Genomic DNA, 23,846 nt, shown 5'->3' with positions numbered 1-23,846 from the left:
GACCTATGTAGAAACGCAGTGGTGCAATTTTGGGTAGAGGGATACTGCTGGGTGTATGCAGGATTATTGCTGTATTTATGGATGCCAACTCATTGCGCACAAAAACAAAGCCATTTTTTTTCCATAACACATTTCTACCAGTGTTTTACAGAGAGCACAGATTTTATTTAGGAAAAAAATCTTGTTGACAGTATAGTTTTCACAGTAAAGCAATGGACATAAGCAATGCCAGTAAGAGGAGCCTTTTGATGTGTCGTGCTAGAAGCGCGTGCCAGCGTAACTGCAGCAGTGTAGCTTTGCCCATCAGACTTTTCCAGGCCTGCATCCCAAGTTTTACCCATCCTTGCCCTCCTTTGCAGCACAAAAGGGCAACTTCATCATCTTGGAGTCCTCGACCAGGTTGTCAGGTCTGTGGCTTGTGTTTCAGGCCATCGCAGTGCACAGTCGTGCAATGTTCAACACCCCTGTCATGTTGGTACCAGTGGAAGAGGAGCTACCAGGTTAGAGAAAATAGCTCACTTACCTCGATTTGTTGCATATCTTCTTAAAAGAATTTAAAGCCACATCTGTGTGTGTTCTGAAAAATTAGTGTGAGGATACTTGTGTAAATATTTTGAATTTACCAGTAGCAAATTAAATAGTGGAGTAGAGTGTGGCCAGAATCTTTTCAGCCTTTAACTTGGTCTTGTTCCTGACACTTGTCCATTAAGGTGTAAAGGAGGCAGTTTATGCTCACTGACATTCTACAGAAATTCTAAATATATATACTGTATAAGCAGAATTCTATGGAAATGAGTAATTTCTATCTGTTTGTATGAAGGAGGAAGGAAGAACTAAATTAAGGAAATGTAGTGTGGTTGATCTAAAATATCTTCTGCTGTATTAGTTCCCAGGTGGGAATAGGAGTTTTAGTTGATATAGTCAGTAATAAATGAGACTGCACAATTAATAATTGAAGACAGAGAAATTAAATTAAAGAAAAAAACCAAGGCTTTGTCCTTTGTCTTAGCCACATTTTCCTAAATATTTTGGGTAAAGTAGTATAACGTTATTTATTTTAAAATTATATATAAAAATTAACATCATTTAAGTCTCTCAAATTCCATTCCTGTTTTTTGAACATTTGCATTTTTCCAGAACTTTACCTTCAGATTTGAAGGCTTCCCTAGTACTTCTGGGATAGAGCTTTCCCTTAAGTTTCAACTTATCCATATAAGATAATTTTGTGAATAGATTGAAATACTTAAGCGATGTGGGAAGGACATTCGAGGGCATATTTAGCCAAACCCTGAAAGGCAAGCTGAGACATTTAAAGTTAGTGTTATTGTCATAGTTCTCAGTCAGTTTCATCTTTTGAATGGTTTTAAAAATATATTTTAACCTAAAATATGATTATTTGAAAATCATATCTAGAATAATAAAAAATGCCCTGGAGTCCCCCAGGTATACAAAAATACAATGCAGCTGCCAAACTTTAATTACTGGTTCATTAAACTTACAGATAATGTAGTGAAATAAGTTGTTCATGAGTTCCACAAGCTGAGTGACACGAACCAATGAACGTACAAATCTCTGCCTGTCAAACAGCTGCCAAAAGGTTCCTGAAATGTCTTTATGACTTATTGATTAAAATCACAAAATGTCATGAAATGTGAATCTTAGCATCCTAACGTTGTTATTTTTTAATTTCTTTTGGTACTGCGTATATACATACACACACACTGGTTTTGTGCTGCTTCCTGTTTTTAATCGGTACCTGAAGAGGTTTGTTTGCAGAAAATACACAGCGTACACAACCCAGTTATCATTGCTCTCAAAATGATGCTTTGATTTCTTGTGATTTTTAATAGTGAAACTAATTTTTTGATCAACAAATTATTATGATGAAATTAAAATACTCAGCAAAGTAGAAAGAGCTGAGCTGTATAGGCTCTACCACACATTTTATCAAACTATACATTGTGATGGTTTATAATTTTGGTAACTATAATCTTAGTTCAGCAAACTCTGTCGCATAAGTTCTTATTTCCAGGAGCCATCATTATTCTTATGGGCTTTTCAGGGTTCTTGTGGGTTTTTCAGGGTTGAGACCTTCAAAATTGTCAATAGTTACAATCTTGTGAGAGTGGTTTGTTTGGGGGCCGTTAAAATAGTATTAAAACAGTGATTCAAGCAGAAGCCTAGGAGAATTAAATCTGACTTTAAAGGGTTTACATGTAATTGCTGCTTTTCTGACATACTTGCCTCTGTCTTTTTTTGGTATTTATTTTTAAATGAAGTGCTATGGACATAAAGGGTAGGTGCATCTGCTTTTCTAAAGTTTGTCAGGGTAATTTCATTGTTGATTATAACAGTTTTTTCTCCTCTGATTCCTTAAAAAAAATAAAATCCAAAACTCTCAATGTGTTATGTTAATTTAAGAAAAATAAACTAAATACAAAATTAAAAAAAGAAGTAGTCTAGTCAGGACCTCTAGGAAGAATACATACTTCAAATTAGGATAGCTCAGCTCCTAATAAAGTGCTAAAACTTTGGCAAAAATTGTGTTTGGTGTTCCTTTTATGCTGGGAGCAACTGTCCAGAAGTCTTAATTGAAAACACCCTCCTACTCGGTTGGAAGCATGTTCCAGTCAGCCTGTCTTGGAGATTACCCCGTCTGTCAGCGCTGCCGTATCTGAGCACCTTCTGCGTAAAACCAGGAACGGCAGCAAAATGGGGTTTACCCATTGGTAAAGGGTTGGCTGGTGCCGGCCCTTTCCCCCTGGGGTCAGAGTTGTGTTTGTGTTGGGTTTGGGAGGACAGGAGAGGCTGCCACAGCATGAGGAAGAGGAGGGGACTGGAAATGCCAGGAGAGCTGGTCTCCAAAGAAGGCAAATTTGCAATGGAATGGGGAACTCCATTTGAATTGTACAGTGATGACAGTTGTCAACATCACTGAGAGGGAAGGAGAGAAATTGCTTTCAAGTGAGCTGGTTATCAAAGTATTTGCTGCTTTTCGATCAGCATTTCCCCACGGAACCCTGCCCAGGATGCCAGGGATGGATGCCGTCTTGGATACTGGGTGGGGTTTTGCCGCGGTGCTGCCCCTGCGACAGGCTGCTCCCACCGCACTCCACAGCTCGCAGCTAATCTTAGACACAGCTCATTGTGGAGTGAAATGGCGATCTAGTTCCAGCGTGGCTAAAGCATATACAGCCTCAGTAAAAACTCGTCCAGGAGAAATATGACATTAGAAAGAGGAAATGGACGCCTTGGCCATAGCTGCATTCAGTAGATACCCGACTGCACCAGCTTTCTGTCAACGCTACATCAGTCTTGTCTGATTGAGTCTCAGCCAGATAGTCCTCCTGCCAAATTTTCGTGGACAGAATCAGATGTGATGGTTTGTAAAGCTGAACATTTCTCATCAGCGTCCTGAAGGCAGTTTTTCTTGTGTCCCTGCAGTGATGACCCAGCAGCTTCCTTGGCTGTGAACGAGGGGAGGATCAAATAGATGTTGAGAGCGCTCTGAGGATTTTGATGACAGAAAGTTGTCTGCCTTACAAATGCTGCAGTCATGGGGAAACGGATCTGCTGAAGCTACTCCAGTTGTGTTTGGAGTTTTCTCACTCTTTCCCTGTGATTAATGTAGCAAAAACTACTGCAGAGTGGCTATTAGGGTATAGAGGATACTAATCTCTAAAAATACATAGGGTGATAGGTAAATGTGTACAGTGTAGACTTTGTCCTTGTAGGCTCTTGATGGAAGAAACCAAAGCGCGTATTGCTATGCTGGTTCCCACAGTGAAAGATGGGGCACAGAGCAGTGACGATTATCAGCGTTCGGGGGGCACACTGGTGTCAGCACGTGCTCTCCGCTGTCAGAGATACTGGGTAACCAGGAAAATACCCCCGCAACGTCTGCAGCTGTTCAGGTTTGGTACATAATTTAAAATCCCTTCAAAAACCCTTTTTTCTTCCCCCACCAAAACCAAGTTGGATAAATTGCTATTTTTGATAGACAATCTGGGTAGGCAGCTCTAGCGTTTTCAGCAGAAAGGTGCAATATGTCGAGCTAGGTTTGAGTATTACTGTTATGTATCTGCAGCACCATACTGGAGTTCAGTTTGCTTTGGGAAACAATTTTTTTCTACTTTTAAGAAGGCCTTTTACACAGCAGACATAATTATTTTCATGTAAATGAATTTGTAAATAAAAGTAATTTTTTCTCTGCATTATAGTGATAATTCCATTTATTTGTATTTATTTAAAACAAATTTAACACCCAAGAGGAACAATAGTACCATCAAGCCTCACGTTTTGTATATCAAAGGTCGCACATTTTCTCCTGGTTCTCCCTGTGTAGAGCCAAATCTCTTGTGTTTGGCTGAAGCGTGTTTTCTGGAAAGAAGCTGTCTGAAATTGGAGACAGCAAAGGATTTTGAGTGGGTGGCAGTATAGTTAAGAATCAAACTTTGTGCGTATGTAATATACCTACTGTGTATAACAAGGCAAAGACAGACAAACGGTGTTACTCATGAGAAAGCGGAGGATGCACACATGAAAATGGTGGTGGTGGTGGTACTTGAGCAATTAACCTTAAACAAAGGTACCTACGCTGCTCGTGAGGTATTTGTAGTAATACCGTGATACACCGCGCCCGCCTCCATGATACCAGTCTGTACCTTGGCACAGTTTTGTTCACTCTTTCTGTGTTAAAGATCTTGAAATTCACATTTTTGAGATGACGTCCTAAACGTCTAGTCTGGACATTCAGTTCCTGAGAACCTTTCAAAGGAGCAATCCCAAGGCTTGGTATTTCGTGTCTGCTAAATCTCTTGGTGTAGTTCTTGGTGAATCTGAAGTTGAATACATTTGTCCCTATGAATCATATTACTCCGTCAGTAGCAGAACTGGATTAATGTTGAATGTTTAACATTTTCTGACCTGTTAGGCTTGATACCACACTGAGAGGTACAGCATTATGAGGAATGAAGAAATAAGCATGTAAAACATTTTCTGGCACAGTGTTCTTTGAGAAATTGTGTCACAGACTTCTGCACGTTGACTTGCTGATGCCTCTTATGAGTCATATGCATTTCTGCTTCTGCTGTTCATGTCTGCAACCATATATATCTATATATATACATTGTCTTTTTAGGGCAGCGTTATAAGAATCAGCAATGGTCTAATGCACAAGCTCTCTAGAAAATATTTTAAATTCTCCTGGGTTTTTGTCGTTTGCTTGGTTTTTGTTTTTCTCCTCACTGAGTGACATCTTGACAGGCTGAGCCAGAATCCCTTTCCTACCTTGCAGGAATAGAAGGATAAAAGACATTAATGTGTTACAGTCTCTGATTGTGCTGTTCTGCCTGGGATTCCTTGGGTAAGCTTTAGCCTCTGTTTTGTTTTATGAGATAGGGGTTAGAGAGCTGATTGCAAGGAGGGTGTTTCTGAGCTAATGTGAGTATCGGTGGTTTGGAACACGTTCAGTAAATGACAAATCCAGTAAACGAGCATGACTGCATGTTCTCGCTGCTTACGGTAGTTCCCTGTGTTGAATTGCAGACCTCAAAAGAGGACCTTCTACAAGCTGATTTTGAAGGAGCTTTGAAATTCTTCAGGGTGCAGTTGCCCAAGAGGTACAGAGCTGAAGAGAACGCCAGGAGACTGATGGAACAAGCTTGCAACATTAAGGTAAGGATGGTCTGAATTTCTTCTCATTCACCCAGGGTTTTTACAGAAAAAGTAGGGTGCAACATTAAGAATGGCCGTAGCGTGTGAGAAGTAAAGAAATGTAAATCATTAGTTTATTCCTTTTTATACATGTTTGTATATTTATATACACACACTTTTTATATTAAAAAAAGTAAAATGCTAAGCTTTTCCCTCTTTGTCTGCTTAGGTACAAGCTAATAATTAAAATACTGATGCATGATGAAAAAATGGAATTATCAGAACTCGCTAATTCATTAATTGATTTATAAAAAATGATTACACTAAACCAATTAATCAAATGTATAATAATCATGCAACCAAAGGTCAGATACTACTTGTTGTGCCCAGAAGCTATTTATTTGCAGAGCGCTGCTGTATCATACGATTATATTGAGGTAGAAACTTACTTTTGTTTGTATATCAAGCTTACCATGACAGAACATCTTTTTATATTCTACCCTTTCCAAGACCACACTGTCAAAAGGTAGGCTTCTTTGAGCATCTGGGGCACAAGTATAGGGCTTGTAATACATGACGGCAAATTCGAGGAGTCTTAAGTTTTTGAGGATGGAAATCTGTTAATCTGCAACAGAGGTTCATAAAGCTGTCATTTGAAAGGTCTGCTATTTTTTCTGGTGGTTTTTTGTTGGAATATGTATAGCTATGGATGGGCTTAACATTTGATCTTGGAAAAAAAGTGCTTTTGTTATTTCTTGGAGTGGGAGCACTGCTGGGAAATGTGTGTTTGGTGTGGCCCAATAAGGGCCACATGAAGACGTTCGTTCTGAGGGGACGTCCAACACCCTGACTTTTTTTTATCTCTCTCAATATACTTACTCATTTCCGTTTGTGCTGCTTAATTTAATAGTTTATTAAGCAAGGACTTTTTCCATACTGGTTAAAACTCTGATCTTATGAAAGAGTGGGGCTTGCCATACTAATGTTTATTCCAGCCAGAAAAAAAGACCTGTGCAAAGATTTTATTAAAATTGGATTTGTATTTCAGCTCTGCTGCTGAAAGAGAGTATTTGGGAGTAAAAGACTATAGTTTGATGCTTAGCATTTAGTCCTTTGCTCAGTTCTTGAATGAGTCATTTAAGGACTTATCAAGTACAGTAAAATTATCTTTTATGTTGTTAGCTCAGTGTTGATTGTCTAATGAGAGGTTAAAATAGACGTTCTCGTGGTACTTTTTGGAAGAAATAGTTATCGATTTTCCTGGGTCCACCTTTCTCATTTCCTTGTGCAATATATTGTGTGCCACGTGATATTTTTCATTATTTTTTAAATTTGTATTGGGTATGTATGTACATGACACGTTTTACTGGGAAGGTATTTTGCAATGCGTTTGAGGCAGATGTTCCGTGCATAGTGCCTCCTATGCGTTCAGCAGACGGGGCCTTCTGAAAGCGGAGTATAACATTCTGAACTGTTCGTCGATGTGAATGGGGAGACAGCTGAAGGATTTGGCAGTGGATCCACTGCCTGTGCAGGATTTCGTGCGTTCTGGGTTCTGGCCCTTAAGAGAAAAGCACAGATGAGTACAGCAGACATGGAGTCAAGGCACTCTCCTGCCTGTTACAGAAGTACACGAGGACCAGTAGGAATTATTGGAATGGAGGGAGAATTCGGGGCTGAGACCTGGGGTTATCAGGGATGGGAAACAGTAGAAGATTTAAGTTATCTTCTGCTGTGTTAGTAACACTCCACCCTTGCAGGAGTGTAGTTGGCGTCTGCTAACTCATTCCTTCATTCAGATATAATACATGGGAGGGGATCTAAACTGTCCTCTGAACGGTCTTGTGATAGTTAAGCTGGGAACAATTAAGCTCGTGGAGAGGAGTGTTCTGGAATTCAGAGCCTTTTACGTTGTTGTCAGGATTAATGGCTTAGTCAGTAAAGTTAATCTAAATAGGGAACACTCTGAACCTAAGATGGTCTATTTAAAACAGTGAAAATGTGAAAGACCTCAAGAACTGACTGTGAGGAAATGCAGTGCAAGATCTTGTTGGAGGGGAGGGTGATAATTACTTCAAATTAATCTGTTTTCACTCACTTCCACTCTTTTTCCTCGTCTTTGATGCCGATAGCTATGTGCTCACCAGACAGAGGCTTCTGTGTGGCCAGGGTCACTTGTGTGTGATGAGGGACAGTGTGGCTATAAAGTCCTCCCTATGTCTCTTGGGTTCCTCTTGATTGATGACAATAAACTGGCTTCTAGACAAAGTTCTTGTACTGTTTAGGGGACAAACGGTTCTCATGGTGTGATCTTTTCCTCAGAAGCGTGCTGGCTTCAGCCTGTCATTGCTGCCCTTTGTCTCTGTTTCCTCATTCCAGGTGGGTTTGTGGCTCCCAGCCTGGTTCCCTCTCGGCAGAGGTGAAGTGCTGTAGGTTTGCTGTGGGTCTCCCACCTCCTGGTCATCTCTAGGACGGCCTCACCAGAGTGCTGGTGTTCTGGTCTAGGTGTAGCAATACGTTTCTCATCGCTTCCCAGTTTGACTGCTCTCACTCATGTTCTTGCTTATCAATACATGCCGTTCTCATAACCTGTTCTCCATATTGTTTCTTCTGGTGCTTTTGCATGCAGACACTTCCATTTATACTTCCTTCATACTGATCATAGTATTTCTGTTACGCATCCCTACTAGGTGACTATGAGATGCCTTGACTCTGTTAACTCAATGCCCCACATTCAATTAAAACACACAAGGGTTGAACTGACTTCACATTCACGGTTTCTATTTATTTGGATCAACTTTTTGCACTTTTGCCAACTAGAATGTCCTTAGAGAGCCAAATATGAATCACAGGAACATAACCTCTGACTGGAGATGGCACATTAACTATGTGATAGGCAGAAAAGAAAATCAGCTCATAATGAAGAAGGTGATTGGGAGTAATCAACGTGGTTTTGTGAAGAGTAAATCATGCTTAACCAACCTGATAGTCTTCTATGATGAAATGACTGCCTTGGTGGATGAGGTGAGAGCTGAGGATATTGTTTATCTCAAGTACAGCAAGTATGGACACTGTCTCCCATAACATCCTTATAGACAAACTGGTGAAGTATGGGCTAGATAAGTAGATGGTGAGGTGGATTGAAATCTGGCTGAACTGATGGTTGTGATCAGCAACAGGGAGTCCAGTTGGAGGCCAGTCATTAGTGTTGTACCTCAGAGGTTGATATTGTGTCTAATACTGTTTTAGTTTCTTCGTTAATGACCTGATTGATGGAGCAGGAGCACCTTCAGCAAGTTGGCAGGACCTTGTGGCAGGGACTAAAGAATAGGGAGCCAGGCTCTTCTCGGTGGTGTCCAGTGAACAGACAAGAGGCAGTGGGCACAAAATAAAATAATTTATATTTAAAAGCTATTTATTTATTTATTCTCTTTGGGGGGTGATCAGACACAGGAACGGGTTGCCCGAGGAGGTTTTGGAATCTCCACCTGTGGAGATACTCAAAATGCACCTGGCCCTGAGCAACCTGCTGTGGTTAACCCTGCTTCAAGGGGGTAGTTTAGACAAGGTCTTCTCCAGAGGTCCCTTCCAACCTCAATTATTCCGTGATTCCCTAAATAGATATTATAATAATTGTATTTATTTACAAACAGGAGCTAATAATTGCAGTTGACTCGCTCAAATAGGAAATTATAGTCTTCTTGTGGTTTAACTCCAGCTGGCAACTAGAACCACGCAGCCGCTCACTAACCGCCCCCTTTCTTGCAGGGTGGGAGGAAAAAAGGGAGGGAGAAAAAAATACCATGGGCTGAGATAAAGACAGTTTAATAGAAACAATAACAGAAAATGAAAAACAACAATAATAATAATAATGACATGGGTCACTCTCACTGCCCGGTGAACTGGGACCATCCCCAAGCAGTGATTGTAGATTCTCACATACAGTCCCCCCCGGCTACCCCCCATTTATATACTGAGCATGACATCTATGGTATGGAATATTTCATTGGCCGTTCCATTGTTCTCTCTGTTCTTCTGTCAGAAGCTGAAAAAAGTCCTTGAATAGTGTAAATAGCACTTAGCAACAACTAAAATGGGTATTATTGACATTCCTTTCACAGCAATCACTAGAAAGAAAATTAACTCTTTCCCAGGTGAAACCAGGACAAGTCTTGATAATCATCACTAGAAGAGGTCCCAGGAAATGCAGAGGTTATATGAAGAGTAGTTGCCTGTCTTGCTGAATGCCGCAAGTCTTGTTCTGTTCAAAAAAAACCCAAACAAGACCCTTAAACATGTTTTTTTTTTTGTGCTGTATGAATGAGACATGTGTGTCTTTCCACTGCTTCTGACTTCCTATTAGTATTTGTAGACTAAACAGCAGATGTTTTTAGAGTAAGTATCACACAGTAAGTGCCAGGGAGTGTTTTCTTTAGGTTTCCAAACTAATTACTGAGGCATAAAAATGTGAAAAAAGAATGGTGGTGTGGCCAGGTTTCATAGTCTGGCTCTGTCTTTTCCAGTGTTTCTTTTTATTTTGTTCCCACATGACTGCAAAACAAAGCAGGACTTCAACATGTAATGATAACGCTCTAGCTGACATTGTTCTAGAGAAGGCAAATGAAAAAATACTTGGTGTTTTTTCTTCATAATTTCGTAACTTTTAAGTTTAACTCATGCATTCAGGATCTAATCCTTGGATTTTGAAGGTGCTGTATTGGAAATAGTTTTATCTTCCTGTTTTTAAAACAAAAAGAATTAGCATCAATTTCTCACTTAAGAACAGGTCTGCAAATGCAAAGAGAAAAGTTCCTATTAATTGCAAATTGTATATAAAATGTGGTAAAGAATGTCTCATCCAATTAAGGGCTATCCATGGTGATTACTCACCAGGTCTGAATTTCAGTCATTTACCAGTAAGGAAATCACTGCGAACAAACTCAGTGGAATTAGAAATGATAGGAGTATTTTCCAGCAGGAGATTGTTGGGTAGCATTTCATGGTTTAAGGAATATTTTGAACTAATTCATATTTTGAAATAATAATGGCCTGAGAAACGTCCCTTTGTTTTTGTCATATGCATCTATGAAGGCATCTGCCAACACTCTCAATCTGCACGATTGAGCCCAATCCTGCACACATTTCCCAGCTCAGAAACAGCCAAACAGAGAAGAAAGACATAAATTCTCTATGTAGGGTGTCAGATGCTAATTTAAAGGTTAAAGAAATTTAATAAAAGAGTTAATGAATGGGGGATTGTCCTCCTTTGTTTCCTCTTAGTTTTCTGATCTGTGATGATCAGACCTTTCATTTTGCAATGGCCTTTACAGAGGGAGGGGCATGTTCCTCCCAGAGTGCTCAGTAACAATTGTGGTTGGAAAAATGGGTTCAGGGATGATAATTTCCTACCTGACCAGAGCAGGCTGCGTATTATGCCTCTAGAATGAGGAATTAGCCTAATTTCCTACTTTGTAGAAAACAATGCTTTTTGTATTCATGCTTTTGAGGGGGGACTTCTTTTTTCCCACTTTTTCTCTCTTTATGAGGGATTTCAGAAGTTTTTGTGTCTCTGGAAGCCCCATTTGATAAATGAAAGAATGAAGAGAGAGCCTGTTGTAAATTAATGAAGGCTAGGCTTGGTGCTATTTTATTAAAACAGGTAATGCATTCTGCATACTTGCTGAATCTGCCTCAGTTGCCTTTTGCGTCTTGTAGTGCAATTTGTATTGTAGAGATCTGTGTATGTCCTAAAAAAAATTGTGACGTCCTTTAATTTTAATATAGGAAGCTTATTCCTTCTATTCTCGAACTCGTCAGAGTTGTTCTTTATGTAGTTTTAAATGAGATTTACTTTAATAATGTTGCTATGTGAATGTTTTGAAGCTCACACCTCACTGAGGTGGGTGAATTACTTTATTCATGCCTCTGTTGCTGTTTTATCTGGAAGCAATTTTTTGCAGGCATGGATTAACAGGGAATTATGTATTGATTTATGTGATTTTTCAATGCAAAGAAGTATAAATAGCTCACTTGCTCTCTCTTCTCTAGTGCATCCTCTCTCTTGTGTCTATATGTATATATGTGTGTTTGTCTAGATACTTGGGGTTTTTTTGCTATTGTGGGAGGTGGTAAAACAACACAAGTGCAGCAGGAAAGCAAAAGAGAGAACTGCAGAAAGGCCGTGAAACCGCACAAGCTTTTTATTCCTTTGGTTCTACCAGCGATTTATCTAATTAATCTTCCAGTATAAAGGACAGGAAAAAAATTGCTCATTTATCAACTTCTCAAGAAAAGGCTAAACCAAATTGAAAAGAATTGTGTTTAGGTCTATAGAAAATGCTGCTGTGCCTGTGTGCGATTTCTTTTTGAAAGCCAATGATCAATTCCACTTACGATGCCTGCGCTGTTATCTCCGAAGTGCAGGATCCCGTGGTCCTTGTGAGGATGGCCATGTTTTTTACTGCACGTTCTGTTTTCACCTTCAACTTCCTTCTTCGCTTGGCTTTGTGGCGTAGTGCAGCACAATGAACCAGCACCTGAAAATCAGATTAGAGCGTCTGCAGTGGAATTGGACGTTTAATATTATTGTCATCTTTTAAAAAGTCTTAACAACATAGACAGTGTCATGCATTTAAAAAAACAGTTTTGCCTATGAGGTACTTATTTATTTGAACTCTGCATATCTGGCTTTCCAGTGAGTAGACACATTGCCTGGTAGTGAGATTATATTTTCATGGTGTTTAAGCAAAACTCTTCAGTTGTTTTGCTTTTTTTTAAATTTGCACTGAGTTAGCATTGTAAATGAAATCAGGTATATTGTTAATTTTATCAACAGGGAAGGAATATGATTGTATTATTAACAATAAATATAATCGCATTTTAACCAGTAGCTTGCAACCTAAATACAAATATTTTGGTGTCCTTGCAGTAGTTGTTTGTTGGCATATGTAGTTGTGCTACTCTGAGTAATGGCAACAAGAATAGTGTTCAAGGTGAGGATCTTTAAGGATCTATAAGAGTTTGAGATGGAATAGTGGATAGGAATACTCACTGTCTGTATCCCCAGCAATTGTATCGCTGCATATACCGTGAAGAGGTTTGCCCAAGATACTAGTGGTTTAATCCATTAAGGTGAGGGGGATGTCTGAAAACTGTTCATAGTCCAGCAGGCCACAGAGAGGAAATATTCTGAATTTTGTTTTGTTCAGCTTCATGGCATGAGGCGTCACGGCTTGTCGGTAGATAGATGTTTCCCCTTCAGAGCCACAGAAGGAAAGTATACTCAGAAGGTCTTTTGGCGTAAGCTTTTTGAATCTGGCTCTTTCCTTCTGGATGAATAACAGCTCCTTTCCATCCTCAGTTCTGAAAATAGTAGAGAGCAGTAGATGAAGGTGGCAGGGAGTCGCACTGTTTGACAGTTCTGCCTTCTGCCACCTTTGCCAGGATTTGTCTAAAATAACTCGGCTCTATGAGTAAGAGGAAGTGAAAATTTTTCCCAAGCTGAATTGGACAGATTTGAATCCCTGATGCAGGCTGGCTGGAGGATTGACTAACCTCTTGTAAGGTGACTTGTTAAAATGTATAAAAAGTTTTCTACCCCAGTGGTCTGTATGTCAAGCGGTAGCAGAGTGTATAGAGTTACTGTGGTCAGCATAGTAGTCATCTTAGTTGTTCTTTAGAAGGGAAAACATCCCTCTCTTCCTTTGAAGGCAACAAACCCAGTAAGTTGTAACTGATTTTTCTGAGGGATGCCTTGAGTTTGAACATGGAGTAAGACTGCGATGGTGGTGCCTGGCAGGTTTGCAGTACCTCCTCTCACAGTGAGGCGATAGCCTTTTCGAAGACACTTCTGTGATGCAAAAGGAGCCATAAAGGAAGAACAAATGTATACCAGAATCAGCACTTATGACTGTAATTAAAAGGAACAAAACCACAGGCTTTCACATTTTGTGAAGAAAGACACGTAGGTAAAAGCAAAGATGCAGAAATGCCTAGAAATGAGCTCTGTGCCCCGTATTTAGGTTGGCCAAGAAGTGTTTCTTGATTTTGTCTTCAGCATCAAGCAGTCAGATCTGAGGAAACGGGTAGCATCTCAGCAGTAAGCAGCATAGTGGTAATTCAGAGGAAATCTATTTCTTCACATACAAAAGACCCTGGTGCCGAGATGCTGCAGCCCTTGCTAGCCTAAGCCTTGGCGTTGTCAACACAAGGAGAATTATCTTTTATTTCTATGCCTAGAAATCTTAGAATACATGCATTTGGAAGAGATTGCGTTTGGGCAAAAAATTTCAAGCTGTCCTGTGTCACGTTTGATCAGCCTTTCTGATAACGTGTCTTTCTCAGAAATCCTGTGGTGGTTTTATTTCTGCAGATGTTACAGAATTTAAAACTTAAGTTATTGGAAACAAGTCATGACTGTGTTACAGAAAGCTCAGGTAATCTGAAGCCAATGGCTATCGCATGCAGCGGCTTGGGGTAAAAAACAGTGATTCATTCTCAGCCTAGCACAGAGAACAGTTGGGACCGGACATTTGTTTCATTTCATTTGTTTTTTGACAAATTAAATGAGGTGACAAATTCTGAAGCACCGTGCTATACTGAGACCTACAGCTAAACTTTTAAAAATAATGGGGGTGAGTGGGGTGGGGAAAGGCAAAGGTCAACAATGTTCCCTTCCTCCTCCCCCGCCAGAGCTTTTGCACATAAACAAAGAGGAGACACTGGGGACAGTGTCTTTATGCATTTTTGCTGGTGTTTGATTTCTCAGGCACCTGCAGTCGAATTTCTCTGCTTTGACAGTAAGCGAACAAACAAAACTGAGTATAGAAAGATGGCCATATGCATTTTATAAATGCAGAGCTCTGCAGTGACAGTAGCTTTTAGAATTGAGGTCCCTATTAATAACTTTCCATTACAAACCCCAGGCATTATTTTTGCCATTATTGATACTGTTTGAAGTTAAATTCAGTGAGTGGTTACTTGTCTGTTATCTAAGCAATACGTAGCTACTGCAGTAGAAGTTTAACTGGGTACTTCATAAGGGCAATATTCACATTTTTAGGGTCTCCTTATTGCTTTGCCTCAGGACTGTCTGGTTTCCTGCAGTTAATTGCTTTTATTTTTACCATGCAATAGGCTTGTTTTTCTTGTGGAGAGTAAGTAGTGTAGTAGACATAGGGTTAAATTATTTATGTTGTTTAATTTATTTGTGTTTGGGCATAAAGCAATTGCATCAGGCTGGTAAAAGGAGGTGAAGATCTGCATGCCAGAGTCTTTGGAGAATGCAGTTAAAGTGCTATATAGAAACGTCCTAGTATATTTATCTCCATTTGTAGAGGTGTTTCATTTTATTTAAGAAGGACAATGTGCCAGTTTACTTTTTCGCAAAATTTTAAATAGCGTTGTGGTGTTTGGCTGTTTCATATTGCTTAAGTCTGAAATAATTCCTCTGTAAATGGTTATTTTTCATGCAAAGCCGTGAACAGCTGGGCAGAGAGATGTCAACCCATTGTCCCGTCAGCCAGCCTCTGTCTGCAGGAGGTCATTGCTCTTCCACTCATTGCTGTTTCGGATGTGCACCCGCAGCCGTTCGGGTGTACTGAGGAGTTCTGGAAGCCATGGAGGGGTGGCATGTTCCTTCTTCTCTTTGCTCTTGCTTCCCCACCTTCCTCATCTCTGCAACAAAAATTTAAAGGATGGGAAAAAGTTAAAAAGCATTATTGTGGGTCCATTCACTGGGAAGCCTTGACCATGTATTTCATTTTTCTATTTGATTTTTCAAGCAGCAGATGAAGAGTGAGTCCTTATTATGTTATCGTATCTGTTTATTATTCTTTCAACTTCCTTTTCTTAATTAACGCAATTTCCTTGACAATAATTCTTAACCAAAATTTGATTCTGCAAGTGAAGTTAATCAAAAGCCATGAAAAAACAGAAAATCTCATCTCCGAGTGATTAATCAGCAAAATAAATAATCTCTTAAATCTGGAAGTACAGGCACAAATTTGGTGTGCGTGCATGGCTCAGGCCCGAAGGCGGCGTCTCGGGGGGAGTCACCCAGTTCCTGTGTCGCAGAGCTGGGGAATCCGCAGCTTTGACAGACCCAGCCCAGCCGCATCCACACACGGCACCCGCCTGGAGGCGTCGTCCTCGCCCCTCTCCTCAACAAGAAATGCAGGTGTACTTTCACTAGCGTAAATACGCTGTGGTTGGCATAGCTTGGAGAGGCTCAGAGGTTAAGGCCTTGGCCTCCAAGGAAAAAAAAAGGAAACGATAGCTAAAGTTCTTAGCAGAGTCAAGTGATTGCCTGAACAGTTCTTTTTTAATCTCAGAAATCCTTTTGTTAACCCATAGCTTAGAGCACAAGATCAATGACCTTATCATACATCCTCGTGGGGAGCGATTTCACGGCAGCCTGAGTAAGCCACCTGATTGTGCCACCTGGGATGCTCCGGCTTTACACAGTAGGGAATATTGATTATACTTCAGACAGTCAAGAGCAGTGGAAGAAATTGGAAACGGATCAGGGCTTTGGTTCCTGACTGCCTAATGAGAGTACTTTGTTCTGCTTTCTCCCACTCCCCCTGAAAGTGGCCTGTTGCAAGATGCTGTATTCAGTAACGCCTGCATTTTCTCATTAATTATTTTACCCATTTTGTGTTCTTTTCTTTACCACAGTCAATGACACATTAAACATTTATTGTCAGGCTGTTAGTTTTGTTGACTTTGCAATCTACCTGGCCTGTCAGAAATGAGAGAAAAAAAAATTCATCACCCTGTCACTGGTGCATTACTTAAAAATTTTAAATAGTTCTGAAAACAGTGAGTGCAATTTCTTTCTTCGTGAGGTAGAAATGAAAGGGGGCTCCCGCACTGAACAGAGCTGCAGTTTGGTGCCTGCAGAATACAGATCCCAGCACACAGTTTTCTTCATTGCAGCAGTTTGTCCAGACCATCGTCCTCACATAGGCCGGTACAGACACAAATGCCATTGCTTTTAATAGTGGGAAGCTCAGAGGCAAATGTGGCCCTTGTTTCTCTTGTAATACAAAGTGAAATTTAGGTTTGTGTTGTGATGAACTTCCTCTAAGAGTACCTAATTTGCTTTTTCAGTGTGTAAGCACAGCATGAAGCAGGGCATGTTCCTTCCTGAGGAGGGAGGACATGGGGTAAGATAGCAGCATCCTGCTTGGGACCGTTTGTGTTTCCAAGCAGGACATTTTGACGAGATGGTTCTTGCAAAGGTGGTGACTCTCTGGCCCAGGGAGGTCTGTTTTTGCAACATGGATTTTTGCGCTGTCCTGAGACGCACCAGAGCCATCTTCTCCAGCCAACATGACGGACCCAAGCACTTCAGGACCTGACAAAGACACGCCTGGTCAGGGCCAGAGGAAGTGTCCCTGTGAAGGTGTGAAGGGGAAGGAGGCGCTGCCTGGACTTGGTAACCCTTGAAAAGCACCTCCTCTCGCTCCCTGGCGGCAGTGGACCCCCTAGCCTGAAGTGAAAGGGTTGACTGCAGAGTACTAACTGGTGAGGTGCATTAGGAGGATGGGTGGTTGTGGGCCGTGCCAGAGTCCATCTTGCATTCTGCTTGCTCTCATCAGTCTCTCTCCATCAGGCAGCTTCTTCTCCAGCATCAGGCTGAGGCCCCAACAGCCAAAGTGAGCAGGAAACGAGCCGCACGTTCATAGATCCAGCGCTGGGCTGAGAGCTCACACAGGGGGTTGTTGGGAGCCCTGGCTCCCCTGGGAACACAGGGTGACTCTGTATTTTCCTTCTGTCTGTCTTTATTGTAACATCCACAAAATGTCAGTATCAACAATGTCTTGTAGAAGGACTTTGTCACAAGCAGTGGTTACAGGCTACATGTTTAAACAAGGGAGCTATTTACCTATATGCCTTGTGGATTTTCAGCCTTTGATCCATCATACCGGAATGTTACACAAGCAGTGTTACAGAATCCCTATTGTCACAGGGATTTGGGGGCAAGGGGAGAGGTAGGAAAAAACGAGAAATGTTTTCAAGTCCCTGATGTAAGGGATTTCACGTGTCCTTACTCAACGATGAGGGCACGTGTAGAACAAGCACCTGTCATAAGGTTACCTGCGTCTGGGGTTTGTATTTGTTTCCTTTTTGTTGCTTTTGTGATATAAAGTGAATTGTAAGGATTATCAAGAGGATAAAGACGCCTGTGCTCTGGGAGGCTTCTCGGAAAGATCAGTAATGATGGCTCTTAATGTTTTAATGTGCCTTACACTACACTAATGGACCTAAACCAGCATTTTATTCTGAAGGCAGATTTGTTGTCATCAGGAAAGGAGACTTGGCTGCTACAGGAGTGTAAAGAACATACAGTAGACCATAACGTAGGAAGGTACTGAGCTTTTATTTTTATGACCTTGTCCAAATAGGAAGTAATTACAATATAATTCAATTCTGAAAGTCTGGAAACCATGACAGTTGACAGAGAGTGACATTTTAAGAGAAATAAGCATTCGTTTTAATACATCTTCTCTTTCCAGCTCCTAAGCATTGTTGATGCTACTTGCTTTTCCTGCTTCTCTTTCTGTTCCACTTCGAATACACGATCAGAACGCAAGATTCAGGCTTGTCTGCACCTTCACTGATTAAATCTCTTCTCCCTGGTAATTTCCAGTATTGCGCTCTCCCCTGACTCTACTCCTGCGCTCGACTAGTGTCACAGCTGAGCAGCTGCCCCACTGGTCCATCCTGCCAAGGGAGGGAAGTGCTTTTGTGCTTGTCCCACTGCAACTTCTCTTTCTGCCCTGCGGTACCAGGGTGAGGGGGCCTGCAGCCCATCTGTGTTACACTGAGCCTTAGCCTGGCACGTGCCAGCGAGCCAGCTTCAACAGGCGACGCGCACAGCCGTCACCACCATAAGCAATACCGCTTCCCCATAAACTGGGGCTAAGCACTGGAAAATGTGCAGTATTGGGACATAGTTAACCTTTTAAATAAAATCCTGGGCGGGGGGGAGAGTTAGGTGGGCCAGTTGCTGTATGCTTGGTAACCGTATGTTAGTATTAATATAGCAGTATTTTTTAATCTCCTGGGGAGATTAAATCCTGGGATGCACACCTGCAAAGACTCACTTATGAAAGTGGAGAATAATAGTCCATTTGGGTTTTGATACAGTCTTTGGTTCTTGTGACTTAAAACAAGACTGTTTCCCTTCAGTCACTCATTTTGCTCAAGTTCAGGGAGCACTAACAGTTTCACCAGCCACTTGACTCTCCAAATACCCTAGAGATGAATGTGTCACAGTAGCTCGATGAAGGAGGATTTTATCACCTCCCGTTCGGAGGAGGGGGAGCAGAAGCAGACGGTGAAGCTGTGTGCTCAGGCACAACTAACTCTGGCTGTGCAAAAAGGAAAAGTGTCAAGGTGTTTTAGGTTGATGTACTTCTCAGCAACGGGATCGCGTTGTTCTCCATTAACTGTTGTAGCTTATGGGTTGTTTTCTTGTGTATGTGTACCAGGAATATCTCAGGACAGTCAGTTACCTCCCTGTGTTTCTTTCCTCTGAGACTCTAGTTATGGCTTTGATAGATTCACTTAATAGGCTCATTAAGGAAATGGAGGGCATCTCGACTAAGTGTTTTGCCACATCAGTGAGTCTCAGTTGCCTTCTTTTCAACCCCAGACACACAGGAAAACAAAACATCGCCAAAGATGTCTCTGTGTGCAGCCCCCAAGGACCCAGAAATCATTCCCAAAATTATGAGGATTGAAAACAGTGAACCTGTTGTAAATTACATAATTTACTGCCTACAGAACAGGTTATGGCTTGTATACGCTCCGCCCCATTCACAGCAGTGATTAAGTGCTGTGTTGGGGCACTAAAGAGGATGAGGTGTTGGGGCACTGAGGAGGGTGAGATGCAGGTGAGAAGTTTCTCTGCACCAAGCAAACACGGTTCACACGTAGGCCCCCAGGTAGGTCTTACTTTGTTTCTGAAGTGCCACACAAATAGAAGTTACTCTGTAAATAAGGATAAAATAAGTTATCACTGCGCTCTGTGTGTGTGTGTGTGTGTGTGTGTGTGTGTGTAAAAACCAGGGGAAGGGGCCACTGTATTTTCCCTTTCCTCCTCCAGTTTAATGTCCAGACAAGCCACTTAGCATCTTTCCTGACCTGACCACCTTCCGACACCACCTTCCGATGGATTGTGTGCCGTACGGGTCCCTGGTTGCGTCTGGCTGACAGGGACCGGCTTCATACCCATTTAACAGTGAAAAACAATTAACTGGTACAATCTGTCCCCAGATTAAGTGACCCAGAAAAATCTTTCTTTCAAAACTCCTGTTTAAGTCTTCCATGAAATGTGTACACATGTTGTTCTTGCTCTTCTCATTACTCAGTTTTCTCTAATAGCTGCTGTCTATATAACGATTCTCTGTGTCCACGCGGGGTTGTTCCAGAAGGCTGGAAAAGCAATGTGATTTAGAGGAATTATTTGGCCAGAACAAGTGGATCTGGGCTGTTGAGATTCAGTTACTCGAAGGGTGCAGAGGGACCAAATTCCATCAGCGAATGCAGAGATGGCATCGAGATAACATAGACTTGAAAAGATGGGGAAATAGATGAGATAACTCTGCAACTGAAAACATGGTGTGCAGTCACTATAGGCTCCAGTATACCAAGGGTAGTCTGATATGAGTGGGCTTTAGCTATTAAAGATCGTTAATAAGTAATTAACCTGTGAAATGACTGTAACAGACATAACTTTAATCAAAATTGAATTATTAACTTGCCAGGCGCGCTTTGGAATTTATCAGTACCCAGGCAGGACAAAGCCCCTTGGCCACATTAATTTAAGATCCCCCGCACTCGGGAAACACTCCTAAAAGATGCCCACCATATCAGATTCACCAGTTAATGCTTTTCTCCTTGCTGCCACTCAAAGGCCACCTCCCCAGTTTTGCATTCAATTTGTCTTTTGCTGAAAAGCTGCGAATTTCATGCTACTTTAGCCCTGCAGCAGCCAGCCTGTTGCTAAGCAACCGCCAAAATACTGAAGGGGCCACAGTCTGGCTGCTTTCCTGCAGCCTACCCTTATTCTTATTTATTTAGTTATACATCTTATTTATTTATTTAGCTAAATAGATTTCTTCCATAATGTGGAAGCAGAGCCGTGACACTCTGAGTTGCAGCAGGGTGCCCTTACTTGCATATCTGTGTGTCTTCTCTGTGACACCGTCCTCTACCCTGTTTTTCACTGGTGTTCCTGTTCATCAGCTGAGCAAACTCCTCATGATATTTGTCGAGCTGGAGTGGCATCCAGGCGTGCACCCAAAGTATATTTTAAAGGCGTAGCTAGCCATGGGCTGCTGTACTCGGTGTGAGATACCAGGTGGGGATCTGTTTGGTCCCAACAGCCCTCCATGGAAGGGGAAAAAAGGGTCAGAACAAAGATGGCTTTAAGCCATTTTTCTGCTTATTTTATTTCTGGCTGCTTTAATTTTGTCTGTGTCTGTGTTCCAGGCTTCTTGTAGCCTAACCAGATCTGCAAAGAGTGAAAAGTCGGTTATCCTTCGCCTGCCCAACCACGCTGGGAAAAGCCCTGCTGCAGAGGCAGCCCTACAGGAACAGCTGCATTTTTGTGGGGTGGGGTTGGGATCCCAGCCAGGCCACAGATTTGCCTTAAATGCTATCAGCTGGAGAAGCAGGTTGCTGATGGAGTATCTGGTGCATAGATAAACTGTCCGAGCTTTTGTAGTGGCTGCACATGGATCGCAGACAGGTAATGGAGCTGTTACCCTGCCGTGGGTTCCAGTCATTCCCAAACTGGTGGAAGCTGGAAGTGGTTTGTGAGCACATCCTGTGTCGCCCAGAGAACCTCCTTGCCAAGCAAAAAACCTGATTTGAATAACTTTTCACAGCCAGGAAGGCACTAAGTGGATATGCTGTAACAGAGCCTGGCTGTGTGTGATGCGGTGGCGTTGGCCACATCAGCATGGGTGTTAGACTGCCATGATGGCTGTGATGAAAGAGCTGCCGTGCTCTTCAGGAAGGGCTTCAGAAACAATCCAGGTGCTCTCACAAGCTCCAGTGTTTTGCTCCTTGACTCCAGCACAATACTGTAGACTGAAAAAGAGAGGGATGAATCCTGTAGAGATACAGAAAACTATACGCAGGCCATAGAAGAGTTACAGGTTCCCCCCCCTTCTTCCTTTTATATTTTTTCCTTTTTTGTTTCAGCAAGCAGACACAATATTCATGGGCTGAGTCTCCGGACTATGCTTCTTTAACAGCTGTTGCCTTTTGGTCCTCTCCTTACTGCCTTTGGCTGCTACTGACTGACAGCTGCTTTGTCTGTCTGTTGTAGTTTTCATCATAGACTTCTTTTTGGTAGAAAAATCATTTTTCTGCTTTGGTGATCCATCCATTACCTGGTCCTCTCTGGAGAAGAACAAAGAGAAGCACATGAGTGTTTGCTTTTGTACATGCCGTCCTGCAGAACAGAGGTTGCACACAAGGATGGGTGTAATTTTTTTACATGAAAGTGAGATGAGGAAGGCAATGCTTTAAGTCCAAATTGAATTTTCCCCTTATTTGCTTTAAGCATTCAATTACCTGTTTGGAAAACTAAGATATTTCTGAGAGTGGTCTGGCATGCTCATTCTGTATTCTCAATTTTTCAAAATGAACTCTTGGTCATTTCTGTCCTTCAATACACGTCTGTCACTGGGGTGTCCACTTTTTATGTACATGCAGAGCACTGCTGATTGTAAAACCTTTGCTGACCTTTGGCTCTGTGTGTTTTTTTAATATGGTTGAGATTTCACAGGCCAAGCTGTGCTATTTTTGTTAGCACGTACGCTTGGGTGCTGTTATTCACATGGAGCTCAGAAACCTGCTGGCTGCTTGGGTAAATATTTAAGTTTCCATCTCAGGTATTCTCTAAGCCGAGTTGTGAACAAAACAGAGGAGGCTTAGAACCACCTGAAATGCCCAGGAATAACTTTTCCTGCCCTGAGAAGTTGTTCCAGGTACATTTAAAAAGAGTGAGTCAACAGACCTTAATTTCATTAATTGAAGATTCAGCTGGACAAGGCGCTGTGCCGTCTTGTCTAGACCATGCTTTTTGCCAAGAAGGGTTGGACCAGATGATCCCTGACGGTCTCTTCCAACATGGGACTGTATGATTCTATGAAGATAGGAAGAAAAGGATCTTTCCTATGGGAAGATGTCAGGTGTTTTAGGGAGCAGAAGATGAGATTAACACCTTGAAGTACACCCAGAAGCAAGGAAGTGGCTGGTGTCGGTAGGGATCTGTTTCTTGTCATGGCTCTTCCCGCTGATGTACTCGGCTTTTGCTCCTGAACTTTCAGAGGTCTGGCAAAACGTAGGGTGGTCTGCAATAAAATATACCTGAGCTGATAAAGATATAGCTGCCCTGTGGCTGTCTGCTCACCCGTTTGTGCTGCTGCCTCTTGCAGGATTGTGGTGGTGTTTGTTGGGCCCAGCCAGCTGCCTGTACCTTGAAATTCCATAACTCTGGAAGATCCAAGAAGAGCACAAGAATGCAAACAATACTGATAAAGGGAGCACAGGTCATAATTCCTAATAGAAAAAACTTAAAAATCAGTGAAAATAAAAATACAGTATTGCCCAACAAAATAACCTGAATGTTTTGCAGTGTGCTACTGATAACAGATGGCCAAGTTAGGGCACTCCATCTTTAGCTCACAGTAAGATTTTTCTCCTGCTGCTGTTATACTCCATTATGAGAGATAAGATATATCTGTCTTGGTTGTTTCTGGGCTTTCTCAATTTCACAGTCCTAAGTAGCGTTAAGGAAACTGTCCTTTTGTTTTTATTTTTTTCCCCAGTACGGTTCAATAGAGGTACCGTCCGTCTCAGTAACGTCAATACTGTGCAACGTCACAAGAATTACCAGTGTGACTCATTTATTTCACTCTCCTTAAAACTGGGGGGAGCCCAGTTAATGTACTGCTAAATCAGTTGCCAGTCCCCAGGCAACCCTTGCAGTCCCGGCAGTGTTGCTAAGTCCATATTTAGTTCTCCAAGTTATTGTGAAGTTCTGCGGTGAGACGTATCCAGAGAATAAAAAAATGGTGTGCTGTTCCAAGAGACAACCATTGTATGGCTGAGAAGGTGATCAAATCCTTCACCACTTTTAAAGAGTGATTAGAAACTGCGCTATT

The 23,846-nt window shown here is 41.7% G+C and overlaps 1 protein-coding gene across 4 annotated transcripts in view; it reads left to right on the top strand.

Moving 5' to 3' along the window:
• The window catches only part of RABGAP1L (RAB GTPase activating protein 1 like), a 252,573-nt gene that overhangs the window by 177,536 nt on the left and 51,191 nt on the right, over nucleotides 1-23,846 (top strand). For all 4 annotated transcript variants that reach the window (XM_063343730.1, XM_063343731.1, XM_063343733.1 and 1 more), the window contains one exon: nucleotides 5,548-5,676. In XM_063343730.1, the coding sequence (XP_063199800.1) occupies nucleotides 5,548-5,676 (129 nt within the window). The remainder of the gene's footprint in view (nucleotides 1-5,547; nucleotides 5,677-23,846) is intronic.

The sequence above is a fragment of the Chroicocephalus ridibundus genome, chromosome 8 (genome assembly GCF_963924245.1).
Source record: "Chroicocephalus ridibundus chromosome 8, bChrRid1.1, whole genome shotgun sequence".
Classification (NCBI taxonomy): domain Eukaryota; kingdom Metazoa; phylum Chordata; class Aves; order Charadriiformes; family Laridae; genus Chroicocephalus; species Chroicocephalus ridibundus.
This window is presented reverse-complemented; position numbering and strand designations above follow the sequence as displayed.